The following is an 11,349-nucleotide window of genomic DNA, read 5'->3' on the forward strand; positions in this document are numbered from 1 at the left end:
TGTTGTTTTTAGATGCCATTGAGTTGGTACCGACACATAGCGACCCTGTGCACAGCAGAACAAAACATTGCCCGATCCTGGGCCAGCCTTATTACTGTTGCCATGCTTGAGTTCATCGATGCTGCCACTTGGCCAATCCATCTCGTTGGGGGTCTTCATCTTTTTCTCTGACCCTCCACCTTTCCAAACATGAAGTGTACACAGAGGTACTGTACCAAAAAGAAATGGTAGATGTTCAACCATTTCCAGAGGTAGCCTATGATCAAGAACTGTTGGTACTGAACAAGAAGTCCAAGCTTCACTGAAAACATTGGTGAAAAACAAGGCTCCAGGAATTGATGGAATACAAATTTAAGTCTTTCAACTGATGTAGCACTGGAGGCACTCACTCATTTATAGCAAGAAATTTAGAAGACAGCTACCTGGACAACTGATCAGAAGAGATCCATATTTGTGCCCATTCCATTGAGAAGTAACCCAATGTAAAGTGGAGATCATAGAACAATATCATTAATATCACATGTAACAAAATTTTACTGAAGACACTACAAAAATGGCTGCAACAATACAACAAATGGGAACTGCTAGAAAGTCAAGCCAGTTTGGAAGAGAACATGGAACCAGGGATATCATTAAAGTGTTCAAAAGCAAAGATGTCAGTTTGAAGACTAAGATACATCTGACCCAAGCCATGGTATTTTCAATAACTTCATATACATGTGAAAATTGGACAGTGAATAAGGAAGACTGTAGAATAATTGATGCATTTGAGTTGTAGTGTTAGAGGAGAATATTAAAAGTATCATGGGCTGCCAAAAGAACAAACCAATCTGTGTTAGAAGAAGTACAGCCAGAATACTCCTTGGAAGCCAGGATGATGACCAGACTTCGTATCTCATATTTCAGAACAGTATCAGGAGGGACCTGTCACTGGAAAAGGATATCATATTTGGTTAAGTGGAGGGTCGGAGAAAAATAGGAACACCCCCAATGAAAAGGATTGGCACAGTGGTGGCAGCAATGGGCTCTGTGCTGTAGCAATGATTGTGAGTTAGGAGCAGGATTGGGCAGTGTTTCATTCTTTTGTACGTGAGGTCACTATGAGTAGGTACTGACTTGATGGTACCTAACGACAACAACAAATTCTTCAATTGCATGAGACATATCCTTGACAGTTGTGAATTTTGTCAGATGTTGTGAGGGAAGGGAGAAGTGGTGATTGATAATCAGGGATTATGGAGTGGTATAACATATTGGAAAAGTCAGACATTTGGAATACCTTTACCTTATAAGGACCAGTTAATTCCAATCTTTCTAAAAGAAATGATTCATATACAAAAGTTCTGTATCTCTGAGTTTATGTTAAATTTATACCCTTCACTGAGAAAACTAAGCTCAGTTGCTTTGAGAAAACAAAATACTTGCTTTCTTTTTGTCATTTTAGGGTAAGTACTCTGGTGTCACTGTAGGATAAGCACTGGACTGCTAATATCAAGTGTAAACTCACCAGCTACTCCAAGGGAGAAAGAGGAGGTTTTCTGCTCCCATAAAGACTTACAGCCTCAGAAACTCTATGCAGGGTTGTTATGAATCAGAATCCATTTGATAGCAGTAGTTTTGATTTGGTTTTTGTTTTTATTGTCACTTTGGTTAAATGGATACCCATTTGGCAATTTATTTATTTACAATTTGTGTTTCTTTTGTTTTGGTTTTTAATATTTCAAGGTTTACAGAGCAGGTCAGTTTTCCATTCACTAATTCTGACACATTGATTGTATTCCCTACAATTAAACGTCACTTATCCTACTTCCTCCCTGTGTTTCTATTTCGATTCCTCTCTTTTTCTAACCCTTTTGAACTTTGTCCTGGGGTAATGCTGCCTTTTTGGTCTGATAATGGTTGATTGTTCTAAGGTGTGTATACCACACTAATGTTATTGTTCTTCATATATATATATATATATTGTTTGGCTTAAAATTAAACTACATGGTGAATTCATTTCCAGACCTGAAGGAGGTGACTAATAATCTCAGAAGTTCCACTAGGTTCTTTTATAATTTTGAATTTTGTTCCACATTTTTCTCCCATTCTGTCTAGAACCTTCTAGTGTGGTCCTTTTCAGAGTAGCCAAGCACTATCTAATCTTGGTCTCAGGGTCATGGAGATTGATATTCACACGGTCTTTTGGTCCACTGGACTACTTAAGAAACCAAAATTTTTGATGGTTGAGGACACTGGACACTTTCTGGAGCCAACATGTCAGCTTAAAGAATAGGGCAAAGAGTTTTTGTCCCAGTTCCCCATCTATTTAGGTCATTGTGGTTTACCCATTGCTATGAGATACACCACAGATGTAGTCAGCCTCATCCTCCGACTGGATGCTAGTGATGGTCAAGTAGCGGTCAGCCCCAGAACTGGAGCCCAAGAAGCGATTGGGGATGCCATCCCCTCTAGATCCTTCCATTCCACTGCTGCCTACTACCATCACGAATCGAGGGCTTTTCCCTGGTCTCTGCTGATACCATTCAATGATGTAGGTGCTGTGCTCACTGCTCAGGGTGCAGGTGAGCTTGGCTGAGGCTCCCGGGGAGACGGATGTAGAGGGTGACTGAGTCAGTACAGGCTGCGCAGAGAGGGACCCTGCAAACAGAGACAATCGTTATGCCTTGGAGGAGAGACAAGAGAGAAAAACATGTTTGGAATGAGTTTGGAAGGTAATTGAGGGAGTTGGGGAACCAAAATGCTGAGGAACCTCCGCACCTGTGCAGTGGAAGGTGAGGAGTAGGAGTGGAATCCAGGCCATGGTGCAGACACCCCAGGTAACTCTGATGGAGCAGAAACACCACAGGTCCCTCTTATCCCCCTCAAACCCTGGAGGATAGAGGTGCCCTTCATGCAAATGTGCTCCTGTTCCCCTGGCCAATCAATGTCTCCATGGACAAAGTGGTTGAGTGCCATATCTGGGAGGGCTGGCTTGGCCTGGGCCTGATTTGCTCCCCAGGGGCCCAGAGAGGAAGCAGCTGCTGGGCAGAGCACTTAGCAAAGGCCTGGAAATAAGTGGCCATTTTCTCACAGCTAAAGACCCCACAGACCTCTGAGTGACAGGCCCACAGCGCCCTCTGCTGCTTGACCCATTCATGTCTGTAACCAGATAACAGATGATCTTGACAGAGGTTTCTGTTTCTGTCCCTTTCCTGACCAGTTCCTGCTGCCTGTTCAAGGACAGAGCCAGGCCTTTTCTTTAGTAATATATTCATCTCCTTTCGTTCTTTACCATTTGGGCCTCTTCAGTAGCAATCAGAAGCACAGTGCAAGGTTGGTGTTTCAAGCTCATCAGCTGCTCCTTGGAAACCCTATACAGGGTCGCTGTGTTTCAGAGTCGACTCAGTGGCACTTAACAACAACAACAAAAGGATAAGTGGTATATCATTGTATACAACCTGTACATATATATCAGCTGAGAAACCATAAAAGTATAGAAAGAAAGAAATGCCAGTGAATTAAGGCTACAAATAAGGCATTATTTAACAAGAATTTCATTATTTAATACATAATAATTTTCAATAGTTGTTGTTGTTAAGTGTCATCAAGTCACTTCTGACTCATTGCAACCCTGTATAGAGTTTCCAAGGAGTGGCTGGTAAGTATGAACTGCTAACTTTGTGGTTCAAACTGACCTTGCGGTCCAGTGCTTTATCCTATAGTACTACACTAGGAAAAATATTCCAATGTTTAATAAGAATGCCATTGTTTAATACATAAATAATATTTATTAGTAGTAGCCTACAATGATGTGTAGGGACTGTAGTGACTCTGTAGGATAAGACATCAAACCACAAAGCTGAGGGTTGGAGCCCACCACAGGAGAAAGATGAGGCTTTCTGCTCCTGCCAAGATTTACAGTCTTGGAAACCCCATACAGGGTTGCTGTGAGTCAGAACCGACTCAATGGCATGTAACAGCAACAATGAACAACTTACTTCTTTCTTTAAAGAAAGTATGATCAAAACAGCCATCCTCCAGGGCTAGCAGAAAGCCTCCATCATTCATAATGGGGTACCTCCTTGTATCTTCTTTCAGGGGCATTCAGAGAACATCTGCAATGTCCCTGAGGACACTGGTCTAATCAACCATGCTTCCTAGAAGTTAACTTCTATGCTACCAAAATAATAGGTGTTCAGGATTCATTCATTTTTCAGATGATCCACATATGACCTCTCGGAGCAACTACTGATGATTCCATTTATTCATGAAAATCAAGTCCTCAACCTGTTCCTAGTCCTGCTTCAAATGCTGTCAAGGTGGTTTTGACTCATAGCCACCCAGTATAGGGTTTGTGAGGAGTGGCTGGTGAGCTTGAACTGCCAGCCTTGTGGTTCAAACCAAAAAAAACAATTTTTTTTCATTAAACTTTGTTTTAATGGGTCTCAAAATCCTGTGACAAATTTTTGGTCAAGTTGTTTCCATTTAAAAAGTACTGACTTTAAAAACTAATAACTTAAAACTGCCACACACAAAAAAAACCAATGGTCCACATAACATTCCTTTCCTTCTGAAAGTTTTACGATGCATTGTTATCATTAACCAGTCTTTTACTATTAAACTTAAATGGCCAATTGAGACAAACAGTTCTGAGACCGTTCTTCCACTACTGATTAAGACTGGAGTGGCAGGTGTTAAAGGTAATATTCATTTAGCCTTCTGAGCTTTCTGAGCAGACTTGGTGACTTTGCCAGCTCCAGCAGCCTTTTTGTCCACTGCCTTGATGACACCCACAGCAACAGTCTGTCTCATGTCGCGAACAGCAAAACGACCCAAAGGAGGATAGTCCGAGAAGCTTCCAACACACATAGGCTTGCCGGGAACCATGTCAACAATGGCAGCATCACCAGACTTCAAGCATTTGGGGCCATCTTCTAGCTTCGTACCAGACCGGCGATCAATCTTCTCCTTGAGCTCAGCAAACTTGCAAGCAATGTGAGCTGTGTGACAATCCAGCACAGGTGCATATCCAGCACTGATTTGGCCTGGATGGTTCAGAATGATCACCTGTGCAGTGAAGCCAGCTGCTTCCATTGGTGGATCATTTTTGCTGTCAACAGCCACATTGCCACGGCAAAAAACTTTGACAGAGACGTTCTTTACATTGAAGCCTACGTTGTCCCCAGGCAGAGCTTCACTCAAAGCCTCATGGTGCATTTCAACAGATTTTACTTCAGTGGTAACATTGACAGGAGCAAAGGTGACCACCATGCCTGGTTTGAGAACACCAGTCTCCACTCTGCCCACAGGGACAGTGCCAATACCACCAATTTTGTAGACATCCTGGAGAGGCAGACGCAGGGGCTTGTCAGTTGGACGAGTTAGTGGCAGGATGCAATCCAGAGCTTCAAGCAATGTGGTTCCACTGTCATTGCCATCCTTACGGGTGACTTTCCATCCTTTGAACCAAGGCATGTTAGCACTTGGCTCCAGCATATTGTCACCATTCCAACCAGAAATTGGCACAAATGCTACTGTGTCAGGGTTGTAGCCAATTTTCTTAATGTAGGTGCTGACTTCCTCATATCTCTTCTGGCTGTAGGGTGGCTCAGTGGAATCCATTTTATTAACACCAACAATTAGCTGTTTCACACCCAATGTGTAAGCCAGAAGGGCATGCTTACGGGTCTGCCCATTCTTAGAGATACCAGCTTCAAATTCTCTAACACCAGCAGCAACAATCAGGACAGCACAGTCAGCCTGTGAGGTTCCTGTAATCATGTTTTTGATAAAGTCTCTGTGTCCTGGGGCATCAATGATGGTCACATAGTACTTGCTGGTCTCAAATTTCCACAGGGAGATATCAATGGTGATGCCTTGCTCATGTTCAGCGTTCAGTTTATCCAAGACCCAGGCATACTTGAAGGAGCCCTTCCCCGTCTCAGCAGCTTCCTTCTCAAATTTTTTGATGGTTCTTTTGTCGATTCCACCACATTTGTAGATCAGGTGACCGGTAGTGGTTGACTTGCCGGAGTCGATGTGTCCAATAACGACAATGTTGATATGGGTCTTTTCCTTTCCCATTTTGGTTTAGGTTTTGCGATGGTTTTCACCAACACCTGTATTCTGGCGGCAAACCCGTTGCGAAAAGGTCAAACCAAATTTTGATCCAGAGCATTAACCCACAGTGCCACAGCAGGACTCCAAGGTATTCATTCATAGACATCCCTGTTCTTTCTGCAGCATCTTTCTCCTTGAAGGTATTTTACTTCTCTTTACTTCTTTCCTTCTAAGGTGAGTTCAATTTTGTAAACTGACTCCAAAACAGAGAAGAAAATGATCACGTAGTTTGTAATAGATCTTTGCTATCAACTTGGGATAAGTGAAAAAGCATATGAAACACAAGATACAAACTAATATTTTTCTAATTGTTTCTTTCATGTACATCAGATAGATGAATAGTTTTATAAGTTCCTGTTTGTCCAAATTTCATTTTACTTTCACTTTTAATTTATCTATTCCATATTTGCCTAAGTGTATGGAGTCCTGGTGTGGCTATGTAGGATAAGCATTTGACCTCAAGATGGTTTGAACTGCAAGGTCCGTACCAGCTGCTCCTTGAAAACCCTATACAAGTTGATATGAGTTGGAACCGACTCTAGGCACTTAACAACAACAACAACAATAATAGTATTTCCCATTGTATCTACTGGCACTTTTTGTATTTCTCTAGGATATTCTAGTCCATTTCCTTCATTTTGCATGTGCTAGAGAGTCCTGGTGTGGCACTGTGGGGTAATGTGTCAGACTGCAAAATCATTTGAACTGCAAGGTTGGTGGTTCAAGCTCACAGTTGCTTATTGGAAACCCTATACAGGGTTGCTATGCCTCTGAAACAACTCACTAGCATTTAACATCAACAACAGGGAAAAATCCCAGGATTCCTGGTGTGTCGCTGTAGAATAAGCCCTTTCAAACTCACCTGCCACTCCTCTCCTCGGGAATCTTATATATATAAGGTTAACAGTAAAACTGTCACTATGAGTCAGAATGGATTTGATTTAAGAACAATAATAACGGGAACAATTCCTCAATCTAATTTCAGTTTGAAATCTTCCTTATGAAAGAATTATTTATTTCCTATTTAACAGGGTCACTATGGGTCGGAATTGACTGAACGGCACTTAACAACAACAACAAATTTAACTGTAGGGAAGAAAATCTACTATTGCTACCTCTCTTCTTTGTTTTTGCTGTTTCTTGAGAGAGGGACCTTCATGCTAATGTGCTCCTTTTCTCTTGTCCAACCATTGGCTCTCTGGAACCTGTGTGTATCTCCAGTGGCTGAGTGTCATTTCTGGGAAGCTGGACCTGGGTTGCTCCTCAGGAGCAAGAGAGGACCCAGTCTCTAGGCAGTGAGTCCTGAATAGAGACCAGCTGAGAGCCCCATACAGACCCTAAGCAGCATGCCTACAGTGCTCCCTGATGCCCAAGTCATGTCCATCAATGTCTGTGACCAGATGACAGGTGATCTCGACAGAGGCTTCTTCCTCTACCACTGTCCTGACCACTGTTCACTCCCTGCCCAAGGACAGAATGTTGTGTCCTTTGGAGGTGACAATAATATCTAATAAGTTTTCATCATTTTGCTTTCAGTATGCTTCACCACATTCACAGTTGTGTTTGCAGGAAAGGTAAATACTTATGTACCAGTATCCTTTTTCAATCTCATATATATCTGTGTGATATAGTACTGTTATGGCACAGTTGGATAAGCACTGGACCGCAAGGTTGATTTGAACTGCAGGATCAGTGGAACAAACTTACTAATCGCTCTCAGAAACCCTATACAGGGTCAGTATGAGTCAAAACCAACTCAACAGCACTTAACAACAAAATATATATGTATTGTTGTTGCTTTTGTTAGGTGCCATCGAGTCAGTTCCAACTCATAGCGACCTTATGCACAACAGAACGAAACACTGCCAGTTCCTGGGCTAGCCTCACGAATGTTCCCATGCTTGAGCCCATTGATTTTGCCACTTTGCCAATCCATCTTGCTTGGGGTCTTCCTCTTTTTCTCTAAGCCTACAACACCTTAGCAAACATGATATCCTTCTTCTAGCAACTGGTCCCTCCTGACAATATGTGCAAAGTATGAGCGATGAAGTTTGGCCATCCTGGCCTCCGAGGAGTACACTAGCTGCACTTCTTCCAACACAGACCTGTTGGTTCTTTTGGCAGCCCATGGCACTTTCAATAGTCTCCTCCAACACCATAACTCAAATGAATCAATTCTTCCACACTCTTCCTTATTCACTATCCAACTTTCACATGCATATGAGGTTATAGAAAATACCATGGCTTGGCCCAGGTGCACCTTAGTCCTCAAGCTGACCTCTTTGCTCTTCAACACTTTAAAAAGGTCTTGTCTAGGGACACCTGAGCCTATGGACAAGGACATAGTCACAGAAGTCTTAACTGAAACTGAAGCATCCAGCTGATATGAACTGAGAGGAGATGCATAAAATCACCCATTTGATCTTATGCAGACAGTACCCATTTGACTTAGCCTCAATGGCTTGATAATCAGAACTTGACTAGAGCAAGATAACAAACAAACAAAAAAGAACCAAAGTATTTTTGATAAAGGAAATGAGGGTAAATTGCTACAATGTGATGAACTTGACCTATACTCATGGAGGTTGTACCCTAAATACCAACAGAGAAAGAAGCAGTCTTCACATCAAGTATCAAGTCTATCCCCTCTGTACACAGAGTAGATAGAGACAGTCAACTTAGACATTGGCTACTTAAATGAGGGGGTAATAAAGGCAAAAAGTGACTGGCTTAAAAGTTTCAAAAAGGGGTTTAGTTGAAGAGTGTGTGTGGGAAGAAAGAGTCCCCACTGAATAGTTTTCATCTTGTGTAGACAGGTCTGGTTAAAAGAGATGGGGATAAGATTCTTATGATTCAATAGCGAGTAATTGGCATCATGATTAATTGCGACTGTCACAATTTAAAGGTAGAGGTTTTGCAACAAAAACAGAGGAATAATTAATTTTACAGTCCAGAAACAGAGAACCCTAGGACCATCAAGGGAGAAGAGCACAAGCAGAATGCGGGCCCTTATCCAGAAAAGCAGCGACAGCAGAGATGAGGACCTGGAGAGGGGAAGTGTCTGAGGACTCTAGATTCATGGGAAGAGAGGGACTAAGAGATGGTGACCAAGAGTCAGACTTGCACAATATTCCCTTTGGTGGTACACATTATTAAATATGCCTCAGTGTTTTTTGTTTGTTTGTTTGTTTGTTTGTTTTTTAAAGAGCTCACAGTGAATAGAGAGAAATACTGTTAACTGATGTTACTTGGAGGGGATTATAATCATTGTAATGAAACAAAGTGTAGGATTTGTTAAAGTAAAACTGATGATCTGCCCTGTAAACTTTCACTCAATCCACAATAAAAACACAAAAAAAACACAAAAAATGTCTTGCGCAGCAGATTGGCCTAATGCAACACTTTCCACTGTTCCTCTCATATAGTGCCCTCCCAGTCACCCCAGTTAACATGTGTCTGTGCTCCAGGCAGTGAACTACACTCCCTTCCCTCCCACTCCTGGAAATCATCAAAGTTTACTTTATTTTTTCCTTTCAAAACCTTATATATGTGTGGGATATATAAGTATACATCTCCCACTCATCCCCTTCTGACCCATTGAGTTTATGAGTCAACCCATGTATTTACATAAAGGACATTGTTGTTTCAGGGCTGTGTATATATCACTATTTACCTCTCTTCCCTTAAGCCCACACATATTTCCCTGAGTCTTCCCCTATCTTCATTATGCATCTGCCTTCCCCACTCTTCCTTTGTATTGCCCTCCCCGTCACATCTGAGCTGACGTGTCTACTCACTAGTGCATGACTTACTCTCCGTTCCCTCCCACACCTCATAATCATTAAAGTATGTTCATTTTAGTCTGGATATATTTTCTTAACCTTTTTTTTTTGTTGTGATTTTAGAGTATTCATTATCCTGTGTTTTAAACTTTTTACTGTGAATTGAGTGATAGTTTACATGGGGAAACATCAGCTTTACACTCATTGTTTCATTGCAATGATTACAATCTCCTCTGTGCAGTATAATTCAATTGTATTTACTTCTGTTTCCTCTGTTTTGTTTTGATTTTGTGGGGAGTGGCAGGATGTGCACAAAAACACTCAGGATTTTTAATCATTTAAACAACCAAAGGACATATTCTGCAAGCCTGCCCCCTGGCCACCAGCACCTGGCTGCCAGCACACAGCCTTTCTCTTTCCATGAGTCTAGAGTCCTCTTCTACTTTCTCTCTCCATGCCCTCAATCTCTGTCTCCATCTCTGGTGTCGCGACTTCTCTGGATAGGGTCCTGCATTACGCTGGCGCTCTTCTTCCTTGATGGTCCTAAGGTTCTCTGTTCCTGGACTGCAAGATGAACTACTCACCTCTTTTTGTTTACAATAATGGTTTTGTACAATATTTATCCTTTTGTGATTGGCTGATTTTGCTCAGTATAATGTCCTCCAGGTTCTTCCATGTTATGAGGTGTTTCACAGATTCACTGTGCCACCAAGTTTCTACATTTCTTACTTCAGAACTAAAGTGAGTTTTCTTCAAAGGCAGGACTGTGGCGTGTATAAGAGTGCATTGTTTCACTGCAGAGAAGACTATCATTGCATCCTGCATGTGGTGACATAGTAGAAAACCAGCAGGGCAACAAGGTTCTGGCTTCTTCTTCATCACTAATACAGATTTGTGGACTCTGAAGCACACTTGTTCCAAGGGAGGCCAGGGCAGGAATCATCAGAGGTTTGCCTCTCCATTTGAAAAATTTCAAGGAATCAATATGTTGTTTGGTTGAAGACACCAGATACTTTTTGTAGCCAAGTGTCAGGCTTGGTAGGGCCAAGAAAGAGTTTTTGTCTCAGTTCCCCATCTATCTAGGCCACTGTGGTTACCCATATGTACTTCCAATAGGATAATTTACACCACAGATGTAGTCAGCCTCATCCTCAGACTGGATGCTAGTGATGGTCAAGTAGCGGTCAGCCCCAGAACCGGAGCCCAAGAAGCGATCGGGGATGCCATCTCCTCTAGATCCTTTCATTCCACTGCTGTCCACTGACATCACATATCGAGGGCCTTTCCCTGGTCTCTGCTGATACCAGTCAATGTAATAGTTGCTGTGCTCTCTGCTCAGGGTGCAGGTGAGCTTGGCTGAGGCTCCCGGGGAGACAGATGTAGAGGGTGACTGAGTCAGTACAGGCTGCGCAGAGAGGGACCCTGCAAACAGAGACAATCGTTATGCCTTGGAGGAGAGACAAGA

At 42.3% G+C, this 11,349-nt stretch overlaps 1 protein-coding gene, 1 pseudogene and 1 gene segment (V, D, J or C); all 3 read right to left on the reverse strand.

Moving 5' to 3' along the window:
• Positions 1-2,323: 2,323 nt before the first annotated feature.
• VPREB1 (pre-B lymphocyte 1) lies at positions 2,324-2,803 on the reverse strand. The gene is made up of 2 exons (XM_006874960.1): positions 2,761-2,803; positions 2,324-2,640 (listed from the first exon to the last, which is right to left on the reverse strand). Exons 1-2 carry the CDS (start codon positions 2,801-2,803, stop codon positions 2,324-2,326), a joined length of 360 nt encoding a protein of 119 aa, XP_006875022.1.
• A 1,886-nt stretch (positions 2,804-4,689) lies between these two features.
• Positions 4,690-6,066, reverse strand: LOC102824310 (annotated as a pseudogene).
• A 4,911-nt stretch (positions 6,067-10,977) lies between these two features.
• The window catches only part of LOC102834651, a 9,036-nt gene continuing 8,664 nt past the window's right edge, over positions 10,978-11,349 (reverse strand). The window contains 1 exon segment of the V gene segment in view: positions 10,978-11,306. Coding sequence covers positions 10,978-11,306 — 329 coding nt within the window.

This window comes from Chrysochloris asiatica, unplaced genomic scaffold (genome assembly GCF_000296735.1).
Source record: "Chrysochloris asiatica unplaced genomic scaffold, ChrAsi1.0 scaffold00306, whole genome shotgun sequence".
Taxonomy (NCBI): Eukaryota; Metazoa; Chordata; class Mammalia; order Afrosoricida; family Chrysochloridae; genus Chrysochloris; species Chrysochloris asiatica.